Below are 27,067 nucleotides of genomic sequence, written 5' to 3'. Positions count from 1 at the left end.
AATTGGGGAGCTAAGAACTTTATTTTCCGTAGATCATAAATATAATCTTAGTCTGGGGTTAAGAAATATGGTTATTTCCTAAAACGTTGGCAGCAACTTTATTTTCCGTAGATCATAAATATAATCTTAGTCTGGGGTTAAGAAATATGGTTATTTCCTAAAACGTTGGCAGCAAATCTTCATATCTATTTATTACAAAATCTATTTCAAAATGTCTTTAAAAATACCAATGTTTTATTTAGTTTAAACCAAAATAGCAACAGAAACATGTAATTGACAGTACACATGAAATATTTATATAAAAGAGAACTTACATATTATATAATTAATACTTACTAGTTTTCATGACCAGCAGCCCATGAGTTAGCCATTATCCCACCCTATTCCAAATCAAATTTAAAATTGTAGTATTTTGTTTCACAACTCAAGAGGAATAGAAGTAGGCTTGTAGGAGAAGTCTAATTCATATTATTTAATTTACAGGTGATAAGACAAATGCTGAATGGTAGATAATTTTTGGATGTTGATGGAAGTGGAAAGAAATTTGTTTGGAATTTTGGTTCCAGATACATCATGTATATATAGATTAACATTATTTGATAACCCAGAATTGAATTTAAATTTTTTTTTAAAATCAGCAGATATTTGGGAATACAGTTGTGTTTCAAAATTTCAACAATCAAAATAAAAATTTACATTATTTTTCAAACATTAGTAATTTCCTAAATGATACAGATCAATATGTGAACCAATACATATAACAAAAAATAAGATTTTCTTGCATGAAATTAATCTGAACAGATGAACTGATATCTATAATTGGCTATCTTTTATATTGTTCTTTCAAAAATATAACTGAAGAATTAGAGTACAATTAATAAAATTTTTATGAAGATTCGTTATGACTAATTCAGACAGATATGACAATATTAACATTAAAAAACTTCTTGAATTGAACACTAACTTCCAGCATGGCATATAATCTTATACAATTAATAAGACAAGACAGTTATACAAACATGAATTGAAAGGATTAAATTAATAATCAATCTTGCTACTTAAGTACATAAAATGCTGATGATCGAATGCTATAAATTATCAATTAATGATGTTCACAATTAAAATGTGAAGCATGTCAGTGTATATACATAATTTGAATTAAATAATAGTTTGTTTTTTTGTCTGAATGATTTTGACTAAGGAAAAAATAGTCTATAAAGCAAGTAAAATAAGGTTACAATAAAATGAATGACTTGTTTTATTCACATAAAATCTTTCTGAAATACATCTTTTCTAGTTATGGATTTCTAGGTGTCTGTTGCTCCTTTGTATGGACTCCTACTTCTGCTGGAGGATCTGGACCTGAAGATAAACATATAATAGATTATATGATGACTGATCAAAGCTTACAAAAAGTTTAAAAGACAGGTTGTTGCATATTTATTCTTTTGTAGAAAGGGGAGCATTCTCAAGACATTAAAAACTGATCAAGGGTAACAACCCATGAAGTAATTATCAAAAATAATTAAACTTTGATGGACTTCTAGTTCTTCCAAGTGCAAACATTTAGTAGACACTGTAACCGTGTGTACAATCTTAAGTCAATGGGATAATAAGCAAATGTCAATGACGGGAGACCAAAATATATGTCCACATTGAAATGTGGACATAAATTAATGTTAAGATATGGATGAGGTAATACTATTACACCTACTAAACTTTAGTGCGAAATTCAGCAAGTGTGGTTTAGAGAAAAGGTAAATGAAAATGTCTAAACACTCAAATAGGGAACAACATTCTAGACTAAACAGTAAAATATCCTGGACTCTTAGACTAACTGGTTGGTTCATTTATGCCTTTCAGAAAATGTTTATCTTTTACAAACAGTAAAATATAATCATTGTAGAGATTTATATCATCTGTATATAAATGATTATTCCTATCACAGTGAGATAACAGAAAACAGCAGATCATAAACCAGCTCTCGCAAAATTTGGTATTGAAGTCACTGTTGTTATTACAGAATGTCCAGTTCTAGAGGTATGTTGAAACCAAATAAGACAGGCATCACAAAAACTGCATGGAGGTCATTGCAGATCAAATATTCATGCTTTCATGATACACTTGGCAAAAAAAGAAATGCAAGAACTTTGGGTTGGTACATTTTTTATTGTAAACTGATATAGTCAACATATTTAGTCATAGGGCATGAGAAGACACTGTAATGCCAGTATAGATACACAGGATGGACATACACGTTATTAATTGTGAAATATTAATTGAAATGTTCTATTATATAACAGGGTATTAAATGATTTCAATATAAACTTCCGTTCCTGTTTGAGGGTTTAGAACATAATTGTGATAAGTCAATATATTAAGCATTGTGACTTATCACAATTATGTTCTAAACCCTCAATATAATGATGGAATATCAGTTGTAATTACCTTCGAGGTGAATGAGTCCTACTCCTTGTTCTACTGCGTCGTGATTTACTTCCTCTATCATTGTATCTTCTAGGACTTCTGCTCTTTGATCGACTTCGACTTCTGGAATAAGACCTGAAAAACGTCAGTTCATAATTTCTACAATACTCAATAACAGTAACATTTAAAATTATTACATTAAGCTTTATTGTGTTTTATTTCTGTATTTACTCAAAGCAATAGTTTTGAGTAATTGGAGATCAGTTTCAAGTAATTTATCTGAGTTTAATGTATCATTTCATCCAAATATCAATAACTTTTCTGACACTATAATCTAATAACAATCAATAAAATAAAGATATGCTTTTATAACCATTTTATGACCACCATCTTATCTTTAAAGGGGCAGTGCCAGATTTCACAGGAGAGCAGTTGATTAAAGTAGTTTAAAGTATACAAATTAAATGACACAATAGCTTGTCTAATAATTTTAGCTGAAACAAGTGAGCTGTCGGAAAGTTACCGCCAGATTTGCATAACCATATATCTAATTTTATGAGTGACTTGGTAATTGTGATGACCACTTACCCCTATTACTTATGCAAGTATATAAGTCTATCCAGGTACTTGCGAAAGTGTGATATTTGGGGACTTATAAAAAATACATTAGGAAACAGAATGTGTATACTTCTGCAAAAAAGTACAACAGAGTTTCTTCATATAGTTGTACAGGATGATAAATAAGATTTCTAGGAGTCTCCCACACAGAATTAACCCATTTAAAGTTTAAATACATATGTCCAAGGTAAAGTGGTAAGTCCAACTGCCATACAAAATGAACAATAAATATTTTGATAATAAAAATATAGAGTATTAATACAATACAGTACATAATCTTTCCTCAAGTACTGTGATGGATAACAATTGTTATTAAAATGTACACAGAAAAATAGTTCTACTTTACCAAAACAAGACCCGTAGTTGTAGATCTCTCCATTTTTTATGTTTAACTCAGGGACGTTTCATTTAGTTCAACAGAAGAGATGATTGCGCATTTGTAGTTTAGTTCTGAGAAGTGCAGATAGGAAAGAGATTGGAATCCATTCTAAATCAGGATAGACGCCAATGAGGTGTCTGAGAAGATCTTTTTCTAAAGCTCAAATAATGTCGACTCTATATCATGGAGGTAGTTACACGTGACACAGTAACTCTGATGATCTTAGTGTAGTCTTATTGATCTCATTGACAGTAGTATCAATCGTTTACTCTTTACGAAGACTCAATTTCCTCATATCAATTGTCTGCAATGCATGGGTTATGATAAATCATAAAAACTCTTATATAAATGTTTTGTCTCTTAAATGTTTGAATACTTAAATCTTTTGTACATGTATATCATTAAAATTAAAAATACTAATGTAAAACGACCTAATTATTAAAGCATTGTCGTAATATTGGTAAGTACCGGTATTATATTACAATACATGTACACACATAATTTATATTATAAAAACACTACAATGTCAAAAAGTTCACGAAATGTAAAGAAAAATAGCATCAATTTTTATTCAAGGTATTGAGTTAGGGCTCTCATTTCAGGATAAGTGCAAGATTGCATCATTTTTATTTAGTTACATTAAGTACTAGAAATACAATTGATCACACTAAATTAAATAACAGATTTTTCTGGCATACATTTGATTTTCAGTGCATGTCAGATTGACTGGTAAAGACAGTCCAAATGAGTGCCCTACTTCAGATCCTAAGACTACAAGGAGAGTATCAAGGAAGTATCCTATTGGCATCTGTGCTTTTGTTCAGTAGAGCTCTTCTAATATTTGTAGCATTGCTGAATACGCAATACAAATTACAAATTAATAAGTATTAAAGATTTCACTTACAATGTATTACCACATTTCAATATTGACTTATAAATGATGGAAACTGAAGTATGGTCACTGTAACGTTAAATTTTGTTCTAGTATGATCTTGTACTGCTTTTAGTGTGATCTTGAACAGGTTACCACAGACATTTTTATAACTGTATTTCAGTTCCAGTCTTAATTATTGCTCATCTATTTTTCTGATAAGATATTGTCATGGCCAAATAGATTAAATTTATTTTGTATTACATAAATATCTAACATATTTTCTTGGAAGACAGCGTTCATATAACTTGATCTTAATGACTATCAAATTGTCTGTATTAGTATACTAGGCTTCATTTGTGGTGAATTATGAGAGTTGTAAGACCAAAGCCTATGATCCATGAGTTTATGGTTATAGTTTGATTGGTTGATTTAAATAGAACTGTCACTGGTATGCAGATTGCAATGTAGTGTACAAATCAGGAAAGAAAAGAGAAAACATGCTGAAACGAAATTGTAATCTAATTTCAATTATCTCTATTTGTACAGAGACACATAACATTCTTTTCTGCACCATCTAGGCTAACTGAGACAGGCATATGCCATATAGTGTGCTATGAGGGAAATTGTTCCTAAACAGCAGCTCTATAGTCTACTCTGATTTCAAATTACAACTGTCCAGACTTCTTTGACATGCACAACAACAATTTCCATCTCATTCGATCAACTAGATACAGTTCTTTGCTAATGCTAGGCCTTCTGTCCTAGACAACTGACGAGGAAACTGGTGGAAAATCCTGAGGAACTTCCTAGGCTAACACCCGAGTCTGAACCAGGGACCTCCAGGTTAGTGAACTAGACCCTAAACGAATTATCGCAACTATTACAAATATGATTCGAAGTGAAATGGTTGGTTGGATATTTCTAAAACCATATATTATTCCTACTTTCATAGTAATAATATAGATTATCAATCTACATGATAAACAGTAAAAGAAATCTAACTTTAAACAAATTAAATCTTAAGGTTTCTTATAAAACTGTTGTAAATAACAATAAAATTAAACAACTAAGGTGTTTGGGTTTTTTTTAGAAACAGTAACCATACCCTACCTCATGCACAACACCTATCACCACTTGTGACTAAATAAGATTATTGTTTCATGTTAGATTCCAGTAGTCAAAGCTACTGGGTAGATGTGTCACCAGTGCAGTAGATTAAATACAAAAGTATTGACTATGTTTGAATTTGAATATTTTTCAGACTTAACAAAACAATTAAATAAATGCCCCATTTCCATTGGCACTGTTGTACTGAAAATAACTATGATTAAAAAGAAGCTTCAAAATGTGTTTTAATTTTAAATTAGTTAATAAAAATGTTAGTACAACTAAATTTCAATATCAAGGAACATAATCTATTTGATTACTACAAAAACAAGCGTTTGCGAGGCAAGATACGCCCACATTTTGCAAGAGATGGTTATAGACCACATAAAAAAGAAGAAGCGATTTTTCGTACAATCAGGGGACATAATCCAGGAAGATATAGTCTGAAATGCACGGATATTGAAAGGAACCAAGATCTTTGGATTATAATCATACATGTCAAGTTTCATCAAAATCGGATAAAAATGTTGACTTCTAGAGTGTCCACAACTCTGGTATTACATACTTTTACGTTTTTTCAAATTTAATACAAATTGTAATTTATAGCATGTCCACGAATATGCGCCATTATCGAGAGGAGTTGAGATCTTTGTGATATAAACATAAATTTAAAGTTTCAACAAAATCGGATCAAAACTGTGACCTCTAGAGGATCCACAACCTTGATACACCATATTGTAACACTATTTGCGTACGAGGCACAGCCATTTTGTCTGGCAGTTTGGGTCCGATTTTCAGGAAATTCGAACTCAACTGGGGATATATATTTGAAGTTTTTTTTAAAAAATCGTCTGGATGTTTCGGTCAGATTTTTACGAAATTCAAACTCAACCTTCATTGATGTGGAACGGTGATGTATATAAACAATTTTTAAAATTGAATACAAATTGTGACCTCTAGAGGCACCACAAGCTAAATACGCGATTTTTTATACAATCAGGGGCCATAATTCAGGAAGCTGTGATCCGATATGCACAAATATCTAAAGGAACTAAGATCTTTGGGTAATAAACATGCATTTCAAGTTTCATCAAAATCAGACTCCAGAGTGTCCACAAGCTAAAAATGTGATTTTTCGAACAATCAGGGGCCAATATCAAAAGGAACCAAGATCTTTGGACGATAGTCTTATATTTCAACTTTTGTCAAAATCGGATAAATGTGACCTGTAGAGTGTCCACAAACAAAATGTGGACGGATGGACAGACGGACAGGGGCGACGACATAATACGTCCACATGAAAATGTGGGCGTATAAAAAGAGAAGACAATTGTCTTCAATTAATAAATTGAAACATCTTTGAATTAAAATTCAATTTGCAATTTATAAGAGACCTTAATATATATAACAAGTCAACTGTATCAATCACAAAATAAATAGATGACACTCATTCATTACTTCTATAGTATAAGGCATCGAACAATCAAGTAGTTTATAACTCTGCCATGATCTTTAGCATAAATTGCTTATTATCGAACTTAGTCAAGGTACTGATGTAATGAAAGGATACACCAAGTTCTATCAGAGTATGGATAATAAGGTTTTGAAGTCTTGGTCAATCAAATTGCCTATCTCTATACCAAGTTTGAAAATTCTATCTTGCCTAGAAACAGAGTGATTGTATTTCATAAGGTGTGACAATTAAACAGACAGCTGCTTAGCAAAGTATACTCATCATTAAACTCAGTCAAGATGTTCACCTAATGAACATCTATACAGAACTAAAACATACCACCAAATTAAAAGGAGAAATTTGGAGATTCAAAGTGTGTCAGAATGACTGACAGCTTCTTAGAATAGGCAGAAAAAGTTCAACACTGAATTTAGTCAAGACATTTACATTATGAACATTCTGCCTAAGTTAGAAGCAGAGTTATTTTGTCCCAAAATGATCAACAAACTCAGTCACGATATTCACTTCATGAACAACTGTACCAAGCTTGAACATTCCAGCTCGGTGTGACGGACGGACGAACAAACACATTTTAGTAGTCCTCAATTTTCTTTGAAATGCAGGGAACAATAAACAGCTTTTTTGCACCAATCAAATAGTATTTATCCTTTTAAAAAAAAAAATAATAATGTAGAATTAACTTTATTCAAAGAAGTAGCTCTACATACCTCTTTCGTTTTTTGCTGTATTTGTAACAGTCATAGGCATAATGCCCTCTTTGATCACACTTATAGCATCTATCGTCTGGGTTATAGGGCTTTCCTCTTCCACGACTGCTTGCTCCAAATCCCCTTCCTCGTCCTCTATAACCACCACCGCCTCCCCCTCTAGAAGATCCTGCCCAGGGCTTTGGTCGAATTCGTCCGCTGCAGTGTTCAACTCTAATTCTTTGCCCTAATATAGAGCTGAATAAAATCAAACATAATTAGAGCTAAATAATTAAATTCTCAGGTATCTTCAAACATGATCTATGCTTTTAAGGCCATATATTTGGCTAATTATCATGAAGGCTATTCTATATTTGTTCAGAGCTAAGGTCACCCACACCTATTTGTATTTCAAATGGTTTCTCATTTCTTGGGCAGAGCTGAGATGGGGGTAGAGGTATGAAAAACAATATGTACTTGGTTGCTCTTCTCGAAAGATCTTAAATCCAAATATTAAGGGTCTATTTATTCATTAAACATATACATTATGCAAGAGCTAAATCTGCCTATTGCAGGTCTTTCTTTAGGTCTGAAATGTTATTTAAACTATTAATCAGACATTTATTAACAAAACAAGACCATAATCAACTCTCGATGGCATTGGATACTCGAGATTTTAACTAGATTAAAACAATTCTCCATTTAAAAATTTAATTTAAAAACGGGAAAGCGAGACTAAGTCGCGAATATACCAGTGCGCTAGTTACCACTATGCACACATCTTGTCAAAACAATAAACAGTGATAATTTGGCTCAGAATGAAGTAATTTGGCTGAAATTTTCAATTTTTCTTTTTTTATCATCTATTTTTGAATTATTATAGCAAGAATGATCAACTCTTTATTAAACTCTTAACTAATGTATCTTTAAGCCTTGGAAAAACACAATGTACTTGACCTGATCTTCTCAAAAGATCTTAATTCCAAAATTTTAACTTTAAAATTAATCAAAATAAAACATCGCTCACAAGACTTAAGGGGCTATTCAAAAATTTCATTGGTTTGGCTGGCACATAGCAATGCATACAAAATGTTCATTTAATACCTGGTACCAATACTGATATTGGCCAAATGTAAATAACATTTGTAATATTCTGCTTAAAGATTTTAATTACTTACGCTCCATCTAATCCCCTGATAGCATCATCAGCATCTCTAGCATCTTCAAACTCAATGAAAGCAAAACCTGGTGGATTTCTAGCTACCCAAACACTTCTCAATGTTCCATAATAACTGAACTGTTTGTCAAGATCCTTTTCTGTGGCATCCTTGGCCAAATCACCTATGTACACTTTACAATCCATATCTTTAGTACTGTCTCGTCGTTGAGGATCATCATAATCTCTTCGTCTCGATGAATCGTCATAATCTCTCCGTTTCGATGAGTCATCATAATCTCTACTGCGTCTTGAGTCATCATAATCCCTGCTGCGTCTTGAGTCATCATCATCCCTTCGTCTACTGGAGTAATCATCATCATAGTCTCTTCTAGACATTGTTACTAGAAAGATATATGAGATTAATTAAGAATGAGGTATGTATGTCATTTATTACAAATAAAAAAGCATTCAATTATTTGATTTAATAACATGGGCATCAAGAAAAGCACTGGTTTATAAATTATTTATACCAGCGGCTGCCAGGCAGGATACGCCCACATTTTCGAGAGATGGATAGAGAACAAGCTAAAAAGAAAGTGATTTTTCCTACAATCAGGGGCCATAATTCAGGAAATTACAATTCGATATGCGCTAATATCGAAAGGAACAGAGATCTTTGGGTTATAAACTTACATTTCAAGTTTCACCAAAATCAGAAGAAAATTGTGACCTCTAGAGGGTCTACAACATTGATATACCTACCATATTTTTACGGTATTTGAGTACGCGGGGCGGCCATTTTGTTTTAGTCCGATTTTTATGAAGTTCGAACTCAACCACCCTTAGGGTGTAACGGTGATGTATTCAAACATTTTTTTTAAATCGGATAAAAATTATGACAGCTATAGGGTCCACAAGCTAAAAACGCGATTTTTCGTACAATAAGGGGCCATAATTCAGGAAGTTACGATCCGATATGCTTGAATATCGAAAGGAACCAAGATCTTTGGGTTATAAACTTACATTTCATGTTTCATCAAAATCAGAAGAAAATTGTAACCTCTAGAGGGTCTACAACCTTGATATACCATATTTTTATGCTATTTGCGAATGAGGGGCGGCCATTTTGTCTGTCAGTTTTGGGTCGATTGCTGAGGGCAAGATCTTTGGGATATAAACATGCATTTCAATTTTCATCTAAATCAGATGAAAATTGTGACCTCTAAGAGTGTCTACAAGCTAAAAACGTGATTTTTTGTACAATCAGGTGCCATAATCCATGAAGTTTCGATCCGATACATGCCAATATCGAAAGGGACAGAGATCTTTTGGAGATAAACCTATATTTCAAATTTGGTCAAAATCGGATAAGAATTGTGACCTGTATAGAGTCCACAAACAATTAAGATTGTCTGCATGATTTGTCTTTTAGAAATCGTACATGTATTTGAAAAACAACTAGCCCGATTTGAAATTTAATCATATATTTTTATCTCGTCCAGTGTATGAATTATAGGCCTACTGGAAAGTAATAGAACTTAGGATCTAATCAACTTGGATAAATATGTTGTAGAAAGGTCCGAGATGCTGAATCTTTAAAGGAGCTAAGTCGCTAATATTTGGAACCTAGAAATTGACACAAATGGGTCGCAACGCATAGGCTAGAATAATGTAATAGCCTACGAATTTATATAAATTGATTTACATTCAATAGTTTCTGTTTTTACTGTAATTTCCAATTAGTTAGGTTCGGCGAGATACGCCAGTATTCTCAATCTAATTTCAATCTCTAGCGTCTGGTTATTCCAGTCTACGCCGATAGTATTTATTTGGCATGCTCTCCAGATAAGAATATAGCTTCACCGTTTGACATGACTTGTGGAATATGCCTCGCCTCGTTTTTCAAGTCCATGATTACAAATAGCACTGAAACGCATTATGGTACATGATTCGTGTACCAATTGTAAAATGTTTATTTTGTCTTAAATATTGGATATTAGAAGGCCATCTTTTCCCGGTAAGATCACAACATCAATGTTGATTTAAATCGACAAATAATTCGCGTTTTCAATGTCGAAGATTTTGGATGATACTGAGTTAGAGACTTAGCTACTTTAAGACAGGTAAAAGGTTTGGCTTTCGAATGGCGTTTCAAATTCTTAGGTTTCCGGCTTACCTGCCTAGAGACAAGCGACAACGCTACAATTGATACGTTCTCAGAGTTACAGACTACCTAGTTCAGCTCTGAACGTAGTCTTATTACATTCATAGTGTACGTTCAAGAATGGCCGTATTTGCCGATTATCAGAAATTTTTGTGTCCTGTGTAAATTTTACTGGTCGTGTGTCAGTCTCTGTGAACGCCTGTACAATGTAAAGGAACATTCAAAGACTTCAAATTTGGGATAGGCAAAGCAATAAATGACTGAAGATTCTAGTTTATTCAAGGAAAACAATTTTTTTCCCCTGGTGACCTACATTTTGTTTCGTATCACGGACGTTCTTAAGTTTGTGCGTTGCGATACACATTACAACTTAGGGCAACTATATTACAATGGCGACTGCCAAGCGTGTTGTGTCGCAAAAACTATATTTTTCTTTTCAATAAGAACTGTTTAGTGTTACTTATTTAATTTTTCTGACACCCAACTACCAGATACGTGTATTAAAATCTACCAGATATGGGTCCAAACTCTTTTAAATCATAGCGGTTGCTAATGCTATATGCAGACATTTTTAATCCAAGAGAAAAATATGGAAGACCTGCAGAGATTTCTGAAATCAGTAAAATACTAATAGGCCTACACATACAACACTGCTTCATTAGCATTTATTTGAAAAATGTGAAGAAATAAAGAAGAAAGCAGTTTTGCAACCATCGTTACCGGTACATGAATATGATTAAATTTGATTGTTGGGTAATATATTTACATCTTATAATTAGTCAAAATTGTATAAAATTATCTTATTATTGAGCAAATTGAGTTTGAATGGTGAAACTAAGTCATACTCGTAACTCAATGTTTTTAGCGACGTTCTCTTAGCTACCGGCGTGGTGCAGGCGGCCATGCCCATGCTTGCGCCATTGCGGGACTCCGTGGATGACCAAACATTATATTCATTGAATTTGTTGAAACGAAACATTTCAATCAAAACAAACTCCACAAAGAGTCTTATTCGAAGGAAACGGTTATCATCGAATTAGCTTTCGGAATTTGGAAATCTTTTGAGTTCCAACGACTTGACTTGGTGTTCTTTGTGGGGGCACTTGCCTTGTTTTCCTCACTGCAAACATGGAAATCAACAACAAAAAATAAAATTACATTCTATAATTATCTCCCCTGTAATTTGAGTATTTTAGTATTTTATGAACAGGAGACTGGACGATCGAATAGATAGCCAAATCGACCTGAAGTTTCCTGACGTTAAATCGGACTGATTTTGATTCTTAATTCGACCTAATAAAGCAATCTTGGTTTGTTAAATCAGAGACACACCAAAAGAAAAAAAATACTTTCGCGCAATTTAATCCAAGGGTGATGAATATCAAAACTGAATTACGCCGCATTCCAGAAAATAACATTGTCACCATTTACCCCATACACATCCCTCACCCCCTTTGTTCTACTGTTCTAGCTAGCTGTTGTAATTTGTATTCGATATTAATTTAAAGATACATTATGGGAGATTCGGTAACGAGTTGCCAGTTCTCACTATAATAGTTAAAAACTAGATAATGTAAAGGCAATTTGGTGAAAATTTCATTCAAATTGATCCACTATGAACCGAGAACTAAGCGACTGAAATTCCCATAAGCCTCGGTCATCATTACTAAAGTCAGTACGGTAAACAGCATAGTCTCGATTATCCATTTAATCGTTTAATCGAGAAGGAAAGTTATGCAGTAAATCGGCTTACAATCCACTAAAGATCGCAGGCTAGCTCTGCCATCTAGGGTTGATTATGGCCTGGATAGGTTAATTAATGTCTAATTAATAATTTAGATAACATTTCAGGCCTAAAGAAAGACCTGAAATAGGCAGATTTAGCTCTTGCATAATGTATGTTTAAATAAAAAAAAAAGTTAATTGGATTTCACAGAAAAAATTAAAGATGCCTTCCGTACGTGTAGGCCTACACTGTTATTTGATGTGGACTAAAACATTCAAATTGATTTTTCTATCAATAGTTGCTTCTAATCCCTCTCAAAACATTTTGATCGAAAGAAAATATCACGGGCTGTAAAATAGTATTCAAGGCATCCTTGTTTGTCATGTGACTTGATTGGGGGAGATCTATTTTCAGTTTGTGAAGTTTCTCGTTGTTCGCTGCCCATATGCCATAAATATCGAAGTCTAATAGAGAGAGAGAGAGAGAAATGGGGTTTAACGTCCACTCGACACAAACTAGGTCATTTCGGGACTAACATATGGTTTAATTTTATTTCAATAATTCGCTTGAGCGTAGGGGTCTTTAGCAGTGGGAGCGAAGTCTAATAGTTTAGCGTCCACTCGGCACATAGGTCATTTCAGGATCACATAACATAATATGCTTTAATTTTATTTCAATAGTTCGCTTCCGCGTATAGGGGTATTTAGCAGTCGAAGGAAACTCCCACGTAAAGCCATACATTATTGTTCTACTGTTAGGAGATTCGGTATTTTTTTTGTAAGATTGAGTGTCTCTACTTCCATATACAGGCTATATCAAATTTGCCATACATTTTTGGGGAAACAGCTACCTTTCGTGGAAATGCATCTGCATGCATGATATGCGACAACTTTACTTTCTCGGCATCATTTAACAAAACCTCGAAATGGTTCCACTATTATACTGATCATCTTCCGCCTTGCTCCAGAGTCATTTCATGACAAAATCAGAAGTTGCCATGCAAGATACGCCCACATTTTGCAAGAGATGGCTAGAGAAAAAGCTTACCCCCCCCCCCCCGTAATTTTTCGTACAATCAGGGGCCATAATTCAGGAAGTTATGGTCTGAAATGCGCGAATATATAAAGAAATGAACGGGGGTCTTTTGGAAATAAACCTATATTCGTCAAAATCGGACGAAAATATTGTGACCTGTAGAGTGTCCAAAAACAAATTGTGGTCTGACGGACAGGGGCGACGACAATATACGCCCACATGAATGTGAGCGTATATAAAAAGTATACTGGCCTATAACCCTCTTAATTTCCAATTTAACTGACCCCAAACTGTACTCATAGCCTAACATAAATAAACCAATTCCCATTGAAATAAAGGTGAAACCTAACCACATAAATTCATAAATTTTGAAATGGCCGCCAGACCAGAATTCGAACACGCACGTCGTGATTAAACATCACTTCGAAAATGTAGAAGAAATGTTTCGGTAACTATTTCAGTGTTCCGCTCTTCACCATTTGTAACATAATTACTTATTTCCATGCAAACTGTGATGCTATGTGTTGAGAATTTTGCATTAAAGCTATTTTTACTTGCGGAAAGCTTCAAAGAGTGTATCAATTATAGCGGCGAACAATGTTACATTAAATATCTGTATATTGTGTATTTTACCTTTTTAGGCCTAGGCCTACTTGTAAAACTGCGATAGGCCTAGCCTACTGAGGTCGCTTGTTTTTGCTGTAATCAAGCATCCGTTAGGCGTGATCGCCAATTACAACTTGTAAACATGCACTGGTGACCTATAAAACAATGATCATATAACAAAAAAAAGGATCATGTTAAGCTACGTGAATAATAGTTGGACTAAATTGTATTTGGCGAGTTAGTCAGTTAGTATTTTTAGTATTTGGGCGATATATCCCACAGGGGGCGCTTATCTTGGGAAGGCGGAAGTGGGTGGAATTTGCTGATAAGACTCCATTACTTTGTGCAGCAAAACGAGATACAGTAGAGGAACGAGGTAGCGCACGAAACCACAAACGTGGTGAAGTAATTCATTGTTTTAACAGTACGTTTTGTTATTACCTTTTTTGTGTATTTACTGGCAGTGCGGCCCCACTGACTGACCTAGTTCAATTGATAGTAAATTACTTCCGTCTTGAACTGGTTACAGATTACAGAATCAATCTGAATCTAGGCCAAACATACGCATCACCAGCATGATGGCCTATCCAACCAAATCTTGACAAATGTGTAATTTTTTATTTATGGTCGCAGAGCCATTATTGGCTGGTTTCATCATTTAGGATTTTAATGATGTGAAGCAGCACCATTTTCATTTTAAATTAGCCTACCGACCCTGTAATTTGTAATTCTTCCGACGCCTTGACTGGCTTCAGTCTTCAGAATAACTTCAATAACTAAGTGAAAAAGCAAGTTTATGATACCGGTCGGTATATTTCCTGAAATTCAGTCAGAAACATTGCTTTTAAGTTCATGTGTGGTTTTTTATTGGCCAAGAAAATCTTGTAAATTTTATTTTTAGATGATTAATTAATCTGTGAATGTCTTTTAACTGTATTAGGCTATTAATGTCTTTATAATTTATTCCGAATTTAAAAAGAAAATATCTTATTTAATATTCGAGATTTGAACATTAAATCATTAAAGGAATTATCTTTTTCAGATATTTGTAAATTAATATGGGTCGTTCGAGGAGTCGTTCAAGAAGTAGAGGAAGACATAATTACAACAGAAGCTATAGCCGAAGTCGAAGTCGTAGTCGAAGTTACAGTCCTTATGAAGAAGGTCACAGAGTCCACGTTGCTGATCTTGGGTTAAATCCATCTAAACCAGATGTAATTGAAGTATTCGAAAAATTTGGACCAATTACGGAAGTGTGGGTTGCTAGAAATCCGCCTTGTTTTGCATTTGTTGTATTTAGACATCGAGAAGACGCTGAAAAATCTGTAAGAGAAGTTGATGGAAAGTATATGTAAGTATTTTATTTTAAGTCTTTCCATTTTTTGCAGATTCTACCTCAATGTCCTGAAAAAAAAATCTAAATCACTAGCCTAAAAGTTGAAATGGAAATAAGACACTTGTTTATTGATAAAAGATTTACATACGAATATGTGCAATTTTCTTTTTAAGAGCTGTATTTGGAAGCAGAATAAGGGCATCTTTTGCCAGACCAAGAACAAGGGGTAAAAGGAGAAAAGGAGGTTTTGATCCAAACCTGCGTTGTTATCAATGTGGTGAGAGAGGTCATTTTTCAAGAGATTGCGCAGAAGTTTGGAGGCAAAGACGAAGAGAGAGAAGTCGGTAGGTCAAGATTGAAGCATTTATTTTACTGGGATTATAGCTCCAAATATGAAATGCATAATATTTGTCAAGTCTGAATAAAGGGTCAACAAACCAGAATAAAATAAAACATTCTAAAAATATCATTCTGCAAAGCTTTTCATTCAACTTTCAAGCTAAGGAATTTTTTATCATTTTTGATTACTTGATTTATATAACATCAAAGAATTGCTGAATTAGTGAAAACAAAAGAAACCTGTTTACTGTTCATTGACCCAAATCTGCAGAAAACCATGCAAGACAGATTTTTAGGAAATGGGTAATAGAATAAGTGAGGGTTAGAGATTTTGGTTCTGTGGTACAGTTGGCGGTTGAGTTACCATGTAGTCGTATCTTAGTCTACATATTTTCAATCATTTATGTACCATCTGGTTTGTTGCTCCTTTAAAAGAACCAATGAAAATCTATTTTATGAACTGACCTGTGTTTTTGACTGTTTCCTAAAGTCAACGTTCATAAAAAGCATGTTTCATCAGAGTACACAGTAAACTATTTATGTATTTCTATTTGTTTTTGCATTGTAAGCCCACCAATATTCTTCTACTTCATTTTCATTATCATTCTGATAATTTTGGAAAAAATTCTACTAAAATAGTAATCTAATACTTAGCTGTTGATGAGTATTTAATTTATCATTTTATCTTATTCTCGATAGTAATTGCTTATCTAAGTTGAATAGGAAATTTCTCTATTTCTCTCTGAATATTTATAATATGTAAGCTTACATGTATTTCAATTTTAAAATATCTTGCTTCTTCAAATAATAGACTTACAATTTTTATGTTCAATTAGAAAAGTAGCAGCGTAAGTTTAAAGTAATCAATTCATCCTCCCCTTACCCCTGTATTTAAAAAGAAACCAGGAGTATAAAATTATACCGAATTTGACCATATAGTTGTAGTGTTGGATAAATCGCAATCCAATTTACATGTAGCCTTATGTTTGAATGATTTTGAGGTACTGGCAATCCTGATATATTTTGTATGGTTTAATGGGTGTCTAAAAATATATCAGATACAGGAATTGGGATGAAAATATTCCTCAGAGGTTTTTTGTTACATCAATGAATTGATATAATTTTGTAGTTAGCTATCCTTTACTTTACTACCATTCTTCTCTTACACATTCCTAACTATGAAAAAGTATTCTTGTCTATGTAGATTTCAGGTTAAATTAATTGCTTTAAAGTAATTTTTTAAAAATTAATCTGATCTAGAACATTGTATTTTAATTTTCAAAAAATATATATGGAAAATTAAGACATGAAATTAAAAGAATTTTTTTTCCAGACTGCATGTGCATGTTTTTCAATTTCCTTTTGGTTTATTTTTTACTGAAACAATAAAGAAAAGTATGGAAATAGACTTTTTCAAATTGGCAATGAAGCTATCTGTAGATATTGATTTTAAGATCACTGAAATACTCTCCATTTGGTTATATAGTATTCATTTCTAGACTAACCATGTAGTCAGTAACATCTGTCAAATTTCCAAGCTGTTGACTAAATAAAGTAGATACATTTGATATATTTAGCTATATTATATTTAAGGAAGCAATAATTATTTTCCAAATCACCCATAGAGTATAGACCTGAAAATAACTTTGTTACACATAAAATCAAAATCAAAATATCAATTAAGAACTGTGAAAAACTGTCCACTATCTTTTGATTAGGTAAAATGGTTTGGTTTGTTGAGTGGAAAGTGGTGAAGGGATTAGGTAATGGTTAGTATGGTCTGGTGCCATCTAATTGGTAAACAGATGGAGTTCCATGGCCATGGGTCTCTGTGTGCAGACCCCATGGAAACAAAATGGTCCCATGGGAATTAAAGTGGTGGACTGTTGTGAGATATTGGATGTGTATGTTCTGATTGGTCGTCATGTTTTGTTTGATTTATGATAAATGATCAGAGAAGGGCTGTCAAGGTATGTATTCTCTCTGTGTGCCGATTCAAGCGAGGAGCTCAAGGAAACACATACCAGTCCACATAATTGACCATCTTGAATATAGTCTTTTGAGTTAATTAACTTTTTTTTTTTCAGATCCCAAAATTCAGACATGTATATAATTTCAGATCGATAAATATCTTGCAGTGTACGTGATATATGATGATTTATCTCACTGCTAGCTACTATACAATCATTTTTTGCAGATAACAGACAATCCATTTATACCTGTAATATATTAAGTCATATATTAGACCTACTGGTATAAAGAAGTATAACAGGAGTATTAATAATATATTAGTAATTCAACTCCTTGAACCGTGTATTTTCAACTTAATTAAGCCTAAATCTTTTGTGAATTCTGTTTAACAGACCTGCCACAAATCTGCTAACCATCAATAAGACAATTCAAGTAAATGTACAACCAGAAAAGTAGAATAGTTTTTGTTATTCTAACAGAAATTTCATTGAAATATTGTTTTGGATTTCCGGGTCCTTATTATCTGACACAAAAGAAAGTTGAGGATGGATACTGAAATTGGCTGTGACCCTCTTGATTTTGTTTTTGGAGCATCTCTCATAAAACTGGTCAAGATTTATTTATACTTTGTACACACATAAGCCTATTTTAATAGTTGTGCATTTTACCCATTAGAAATTCCTTGATTTAAAAAATCTTGTGTTTCCATTGAAACAAATTCATGTGCAGTTTTTATGCTGGAGCATATTTCATCAACCTTAAAAATATGCACACTCATCAAACTAGACGTGGGTATGCCATTTGCTATTTTCATCTTTTTTTTTGTCCACCCTGCAGAGACAAGCAATTTGTAAGCAGTTTGAGCTCTTATATGGTTACAAAAAGATACATGAGCAAGTAATTACTGAATGTCCTCTATTTATTTCAAAATTGAGGCCAGGACAATAACGGTTGGCTTGTTATTTCAGTTAAATGACCACTGTTTCCAAATTTCCATAGAAAAAAGTTTTTGGTAAACAATTATTATTCTGGAGCATATCTCAATAAACTTTCCAATGCATGTAACTTTATCAGCCTAATAGTATTATAATAGTTGGGTCATTTGCTAATTTAAAAATCTTCAGTTGAATAATTTATGTGTTTGTATGGTAACACATTTAACATTGTGTTTGGTATTGTTTACTATTCTGGAGCATACAATATCTCTGAAATTATGAAATTTTGTCTTCAACATATCTATAATTGAATTGAACCTATATCTTTACGCAGTCTTTTGATATTTTGATAGGATACAAATGATGGTGATAGTTTGTAATTAAACTTCATTACATTATGTATATCCACTAGAACCAGGTAGCATAATAAAGATGCCTGATACTATTTGTTATACCTCTTTCAACTAGTACTGCACATGATTGTTTATTACCAATAACAGAGGTTGTTTATCCTTGTACCTACATGTACCAAAACATTCCAAGTCTTCTTGATACAATAGTCTTCGTGCTATATTGCCGTTTCCCCGTATTTACGTCCGTCGTCCACAATATCTTGTGAACACTTGATATACTACATTTATCATCTGATTGTTTTGAAATTGATATGTCGTTTACATCAGTGGGATGAAGAAGCCTATTTAATTTCAATAAAATCCTTTAATTTCTTCTGGAGCTGTGGCCTTATTTCACTTTGTTGAACCTTGTGAATACTCTGACAACAAAGGGTATCATCCGATCTATATGAAATATATATGATGTATCATTTATTTTAGTGAAACAAATAAGCCTATTGAATTTTATCAATTAGATTAGTGAATATCATCAATTTCCATTAATTTTTTTCTAGAGTTATGGGCCTTATTTCACTTTGTTATCCTCTGATCTGTATGAAATTTATATATATGCATCATATATGCATCATAGTAAAACAAAGAATCATATTGTATTTCAGCAATTTCTGTTAGTTTCTTCTTGAGTTATGGCCCTTTTTTTCACTTTGTTGCACCTTGTGAATGCCACAACGACAAAATTTATCATCTGATCTGTTTGATATTGATATATCTTGTTTACATCAGTGACACGAAGCAGCATATTGAATTTCAGCTATTTCCCATAATTACTTCTGGAGTTTTGGCCCTTGTTTCACAAACGTTATCATCTGATCTGTATGAAATTTATACGCATCATTTAAATTACTACTGACCTGAAGAATTTCAGCAATTTCCAATAATTATATCTAGATTTATCGCCCTTGTTTAACTTTTGTTGAAGCTTGTGAACATTCGAATGATAAGTTATCATCTGATTTGTATGTAATTTATATGCATTATTTAAATTTGTGAAACGAAGAATCCTATTGAATTCCAGCTATTTCCAAATATTACTTGTAGAGTATGGTCCTTGCTTCACTTTGTTGAACCTTGTGAAGGCTTGAATGATGAAAGTTATTATCCGATCTGTATGAAATTTATATATATTTAGATTAGTGAAATAAAGAAGCCTAAATAATCTCAGCAATTTTCGTTATTTACTTCTAAATTTATGGCCCTTGTTTTATTTTGTTGAACTTGAGAACTCAAATGACAAAATTTATCATCGTATCTGTATGAAATTTGCATCATTTGAATTAGTTAAACGAAAAAGCCTGTTGAATTTCAACAATTTCAGTAAATTACTTCCAATTTGTGGAACCCTCAAGTCAAATGATGAAAATTATAATCTGTATGAAATTGTCCTGTAAATGTCCCCAATTATTTACAAAAGAATAAATATCTGACAACCCTTGTCAACCGCTCGGACGATGTAGCTACTGTGGGTGTATATGCGAACGGTCAAAATTAACGGCGTCGTTTGCGTCTGCTTAATCCATTCTAGCATAGTAAGCTAAACGTATTAAGTCAAAACGGGTAATATATATTGCTTAAGTCATACTGAAAGTGTTAAATTAGGACCTATACTACAAAATATGTGACCTCCGCTTTTGGTTAATTTTACTGCACAGCGTTAATATTTCAGTTCATTTCTAATGGTTATTTTAGTTATCATCAGGTGTTTGATTTCAAGAATGTTAATAAGTGACATGGGGAGTTTCCAGACGGACAAAATTGAATTTGAATGATTTGAGTATACATTCCCGGGTGATTTGATGATATATTTGGACTAAAAACATATTCAAACTAATTAATTTATCATAATTTTGCTTCAAATCCTTCTCAGCGATCAAAAGGGGGCATGTTTGTGTCACGGCACCTAGCAATGGGTGCGAAGTCGGAGGAGAATTCATTGCATACACAAGATGATGTTATTAGTCGCTGACTATTTATTACAAATATCGAAGCCTAATTAAATTCTCGGATTATTCACTCTGCCCGCGTCTTTTTCCATGATTTTTATCTCTGAAAGTGCTGTGCGTCTAACTCTTCATGAATTTTATCCACATGCACATCAAGCGCTCCATCTCCGCGTGCAACCTTTGACGTCATGCATGCAGACACTCCTAATCGTTGACCTTGATTAGTCCTGTATGAGCTCCACAAGTGTTTTTCAGGGAATCCATTATTTTTCCATCAAAATTGGATATTTCTACTTTCCATGTATACCAAAATTGCCATTCTTTTGTTGGAAGTATCTTTAACAGAAATGAAGATCATACAAAATATAATAAGTCTTGCACTATTTGATATCCTCTGTTACACATATATCTCCTCTTGTCACTTTATATTGAAGGAGCCATCCAAGATTTCACAGGCATGAATACAACTACAGTGTACTAGTAGTTTTATGTGTGGGTAAATTGAACACTTAAAGCTTCCACACAGAATTAACCAGTTTTATTCACTAAAATATTTTTGGGGTGGCTACTTTATGGATAAATTTTGCAATATTTTTGTTTGTTTTGAGACAGGCTTTTTTTTGGCCCCGCCTTTCCAAGAAAGCAGGGGACTATTAAAATGGGTTTGTCAGTCTGTCCGTCCATCTGTCTGTCCATCCATCTGTCTGTCCGTCATACTTTTTGGGACAAAATAACTCGTTCTAATTGAGCTAGAATGTTCAAACTTGGTGTAGGTGTTGATTAGGTCAATGCCTTGATGGAGTTCGAAGATGAGCATTTTCTGCCTAGGGTAAGCAGAGATAAGCAATTTGATTGGTTGATGCTTTGGGACAAGATAACTTTAGTTCTAATTATGTGAAAGTGAGGACACTAATTGGTGTATAGCTTTTTTTACCTCAATACCTTGACTAAGTTCGATAATGAACATTTTCTGCTCGTGGTAAGCAGAGCGATAAGCAATTTGATTGGTCGAGACTTTGGAACACAATAACTCTCATTCTAATTGAGCTAGAATGTTCACACTTGGCGTAAGTGTTTATTAGGTGAATGCCTTGATGGAGTTAGATGAGAATTGTCTGCTTAGAGTAATCAGAGATAAGCAGTTTGATTGGTTGATGCTTTGGGACATGATAACTTTAGTTCTAATTAAGTGAGAGTGGGGACACTTGGTGTAAGCAGAGCGATAAGCAATTTGATTGGTCGAGACTTTGGAACACAATAACTCTCCTAATTGAGCTAGAACATTTTCTGCTCAGGGTAAGCAGAGCGATAAGCAATTTGATTGGTCGAGACTTTGGAACACAATAACTCTCTTAATTGAGCTAGAATGTTCCGACTTGGTGTAGGTGTTTATTAGATGAATGCCTTGGAGTTCAAAGATGAGAATTTTCTGCTTAGGGTAAGCAGAGATAAGCAATTTGATTGGTTGATGCCTTTGGGACAAGATAACTTTAGTTCTAATTAAGTGAGAGTGAGGACACTAATTGGTGTATAGCTTTTTTTACCTCAATACTTTGACTAAGTTCGATAATGAACATTTTCTGCTCGTGGTAAGCAGAGCGATAAGCAATTTGATTGGTCGAGACTTTGGAACACAATAACTCTCATTCTAATTGAGCTAGAATGTTCACACTTGGCGTAAGTGTTTATTAGGTGAATGCCTTGATGGAGTTAGATGAGAATTGTCTGCTTAGAGTAAGCAGAGATAAGCAATTTGAATGGTTGATGCTTTGGGACATGATAACTTTAGTTCTAATTAAGTGAGAGTGGGGACACTTGGTGTATGTAGTTTTATCACATCAATACCTTCACTAAGTTCCATAATAAGCATTTTCTGCTTAGGGTAAGCAGAGCGATAAGCAATTTGATTGGTCGAAACTTTGGAACACAATAACTCTCCCTGGTTGATGTAAAAAGTTCAAACTTGGTGTAGGCGTTCATTAGGTGAATGCCTTGATGGAGTTTGATGATAAACATTGTCTGCTTAGGGTAAGCAGAGATAAGCAATCTGATTGGTTGATGCTTTGGGGCCAATAACTTTGTTTTTAATTAAGTGAGAGTTGATGAAACTCTGAGTATAGATTCATTATATCATTACCATGACTAGGTTTGATGATAATTTTCTGCTTAAGCTAAGGATCGATAAGCAGTTTTATTGGTCAAGACTTTGGAACATAACAACTCTGCTTTTAATTGAAGTAGACTGTTTGAACTTGATGTTCATTAGGTGAATGTCTTGACTGAGTTCAATGATTAACATTTTGAGCTAAAGCTAAACAATTTTATTGGCCGATGCTTTGTTACCAGATAACTTTGATTCTGTCTGATAGAGAGTGATGAAACTTGGTGTATAGTTGATAATCGGATTGATTGCTTGATACATTTGAAAAAAAATAAATGTGTGATTAATTAATGTGTCATCTATTTATTTTGGGATTTCGGCGAGGGACATCAGCCTCACTGTTGGCTTTTTTTTTTTTTTAAATCATGCTTTTATTTTATTGCAGTTAAATGTTGAATTGTGTAAATACTAAATTTTCCTAAACCAAGCTATCATATATTTTCAGCTCTCGATCAAGGTCAAGATCTCGTTCAAGGTCAAGAGGAAGAAGAGATAGAGATCGACGAAGACCTGGTCGTAAATCCAGAAGCCGTAGTCGCAGCAAGAGTCGTAGTAGAAGCAGGAGCAGGTAAGAGTGAGTTTGATTCAATAGCATTAAACTTATTTCCTTCCATTAGACATATTTTTGTAAATTTTGCTTTAGATCCTGAATTAGTATGTACAGTATAGAGTTACAGAATTATTAAGCATTATTTAGGAATTAGTTTTAATTTTTGTATCTTTTATTTTAGGAGCAGAGATAAGCGACGACAAAGTGACGACAAATCAAGGAAACGGAAATATTCAAATTCCAAGTCACGATCTAGATCAAAATCAAAGTCACCAAGGAGAGAAAAAAGTGGAGAGAAAGATGTAAAGGAAAATCCAAGTGACAAAGAGGATATACCTATGGATGATACAGAAGGAAAATGGAAGACGGTTGATGCAGATGAAATTGGAATTGGAATTAAAAATGATCAAGCATCGGATAATGATAGAAGTCCATCTGCAGCACAGGACGAGTCATTTGATTAACTTTAACATACAGACTAGTTGTGGCATAATTAGAAACTAGCAAGTCCTCATTTCATATTAAAATCAAACTCGCATCATCATTGATATAAAAATCATATCCATTATACATTTATATATCCCATTTTATGTTTTTCAGACAATGATAACTTTGAAATTGCTTACATACATGTAGCTTGCAGTTTATCAATGATGATTTTAAGTTGATAAAGGCAACCTTATTATTTCATTTTCAAAGGTTTTCAGCATCCTACCATTCCAAGATGATCTTTTATCACCCATAAAATGGTTTAAGACATGCCTATACGGTGCCCTATAATTCTACAAAAAGGAAATCTACAAAAAGGAAAGGAAAATTGAGAATAATTCTGAAGCCTTTTTCAAATCAAATCATGTTCTCAAAATAACAGGAGAAATAGTATGTGGTGATGTCCATTGTTGATATTTACCCATTAGATTTTATAAGTCCGGTGACTTATTTCCGTCAAGAAAGTGCAAGTTTGTTTCAGGTTATCATAGCTTTTTATTTGCCTTCTCTTTAAAATTTGGTGTCCAAGTATTAAAGATGGTTACAATTTGAAATTGTAAATTAAATATCATTTTACTTTTCAAATTTTATTTTTTAAAACACATTCTGGGAAAACTCTATGAATTTTAGAGCATAGTTAGTAACAAATACTCTCCTTCATTAATTTTATTTGACCATATTGAGGACCAAACTAGTGTACAACAGTGTAATCATTTAGTTTTGAATATAACAGCTATATATTTGAAAAACATGGGTAAATAAAACTAAGTGAAGGTAAATCTGACAACATTCATAAACTGTATATGGATGAATTGAATAAGTGGTGGATTTTATTGCATGATGAAATGAAGTGTGCTTATTTGGTTAAAGAAGGTGAAATTCAGAGAAATTTTTTACAGAGTGATACTTTGCTTATAATGGTTCAATTATTTTAATATGATCGTCATGTTTTTGTCTTGTATTATAACTGCTCTGAATGATATTAAATATTATGGTTGATGTATGTTACATTTAAATGTTAAAATTCAGTGACAGCTACTAATTAATCCTTAAAAGAAATACATTCATGTAATTTAATGAAGTTACTGTCAAAATTAACAAATTACTGAAACTATGGGAAATCCTAGAATAACACTATTCCTGAAGCAATCACTGACCATGGCTACATCAGATGGCAATCATGTGGGATCGCTCTATTATAGAATTTACGTCACTGGATAAATGTTATTGCAGTTGTGTTTGTGGTGTATTTAAAAAGTTTTGTTAACATCTGAATATTATGATTATAAAAACATGATTTGAAATAAAAGCCTGTGTTATTATTTAAACATACATTATGCAAGAGCTAAATCTGCCTATTGCAGGTTTTTCTTTAGGCCTGAAATGTTATCTAAATTATTAATTAGACATTAATTAACTTATCCAGACCATAATCAACTCTCGATGTCAATGCCAGCCTGCGATATTTACTGGATTACGATCAAATTTGCTGCGCAACTTTCATTCATAGGCTTGGCCGAAAATTCAATCTCTAAAATCTCAGTTCAGAGTGGATCAATTTGACCGAAATTTTCAGCAAATTCCCTTTACATTATCTTGTTTTTAACTAAGTGAGAACTGCCAGCTCTTTATCTAATCTCCCATAATTTATCTTTAATCTTCCTAATGTAGAATGAGGTTATGGATTCATCTTGCTGTACAAGTAGAAGTTGTAAATTACAACTTTACATGATCTAATTAATATGGAATGCAATGTTGGATAAACCTGTGGTTCATTTTACCACACTGTAAGACATCTTATAAATTATTACACACTATGCATATATGACAAATTATACAGATCGGGGGTAGTTCAACCATGGCACATGCAACATAAAATCACTTGCATGGGAAGTCTTCAGATCCCGGGTAGTTAGTTCAACCATGCCAACAGACGATGCAAGTGTGATCTCTATAGGGTCCACAACCTTGATATACCATATTTTTACGCTAGTTGAGAACGAACGGCGGCCATTTTGTCTGTCAATTTTGGGCCGATTTTCACAAAATTCAAACTCAGTCGTCCTTATGGTGTAACGGTGATATCTTTATTCGATTTTGTTGAAACTTGAAATGTAAGTTTATAACCCAAAGATCTCGGCTCCTTTCGATATTCGCGCATATCAGACCGTAACTTCCTGAATTATGGCCCCTGATTTTACGGAAAATCGCGTTTTTAGCTTGTGGACCCTATAGAGGTCATACTTTTTATCCGATTTAAAAAAACGTACTATTATATTACCGTTACACCCTAAGGACGACTGAGTTCGAATTTCGTGAAAATCGGCCCAAAATTGACAGACAAAATGGCCGCCGTTCGTTCTCAACTAGCGTTAAAATATGGTATATCAAGGTTGTGGACCCTATAGAGGTCACAATGTTTATCCGATTTTGTTGAAACTTGAAATGTAAGTTTATTACCCAAAGATCTCGGTTCCTTTCGATATTCTTGCATATCGGACCGTAACTTCCTGAATTATGGCCCCTGATTGTACGAAAAATCGCGTTTTTATCTTGTGGAGCCGTAGGGTGACCCACCATAAATAAATATCTCCATATATCTCCATATATCTCGACAATTACGCCACAATATTTATATATATGCCAAGCCTCAAATCAGTTTCACACAATTATAGTCA

General features: G+C 33.4%; 2 protein-coding genes across 4 annotated transcripts; one reads left to right on the top strand and one right to left on the bottom strand.

Moving 5' to 3' along the window:
• Window positions 1-212: 212 nt before the first annotated feature.
• On the bottom strand, window positions 213-12,084 carry LOC126823937 (serine/arginine-rich splicing factor 7-like). The gene is made up of 5 exons (XM_056101709.1): window positions 11,996-12,084; window positions 8,744-9,125; window positions 7,587-7,823; window positions 2,449-2,562; window positions 213-1,362 (listed from the first exon to the last, which is right to left on the bottom strand). The coding sequence occupies exons 2-5, from the start codon at window positions 9,118-9,120 to the stop codon at window positions 1,308-1,310; spliced, it is 783 nt and encodes a 260-aa protein (XP_055957684.1). The 5' UTR covers window positions 9,121-9,125; window positions 11,996-12,084; the 3' UTR covers window positions 213-1,307.
• Window positions 12,085-14,547: 2,463 nt separating this feature from the next.
• LOC126823932 (probable splicing factor, arginine/serine-rich 7) lies at window positions 14,548-25,698 on the top strand. Of its 3 annotated transcripts, XM_056101707.1 has the most exons (6): window positions 14,548-14,679; window positions 15,298-15,606; window positions 15,765-15,935; window positions 16,767-16,778; window positions 23,796-23,918; window positions 24,082-25,698. In XM_056101707.1, exons 2-6 carry the CDS (start codon window positions 15,314-15,316, stop codon window positions 24,362-24,364), a joined length of 882 nt encoding a protein of 293 aa, XP_055957682.1. In that variant the 5' UTR covers window positions 14,548-14,679; window positions 15,298-15,313; the 3' UTR covers window positions 24,365-25,698. The 3 variants fall into 3 exon arrangements, with proteins under 3 accessions (XP_055957682.1, XP_050408964.1, XP_055957683.1); XM_050553007.2 differs by lacking the exon at window positions 16,767-16,778; XM_056101708.1 differs by lacking the exons at window positions 14,548-14,679; window positions 15,298-15,606; window positions 15,765-15,935; window positions 16,767-16,778 and adding an exon at window positions 17,654-17,900.
• The last annotated feature ends 1,369 nt before the right edge of the window (window positions 25,699-27,067 follow it).

Source organism: Patella vulgata, chromosome 6 (genome assembly GCF_932274485.2).
Source record: "Patella vulgata chromosome 6, xgPatVulg1.2, whole genome shotgun sequence".
NCBI classification, from domain to species: Eukaryota; Metazoa; Mollusca; class Gastropoda; family Patellidae; genus Patella; species Patella vulgata.
The sequence above is the reverse complement of the archived record's forward strand: the minus strand, read 5'-3'. Positions and strand labels throughout refer to the sequence as shown.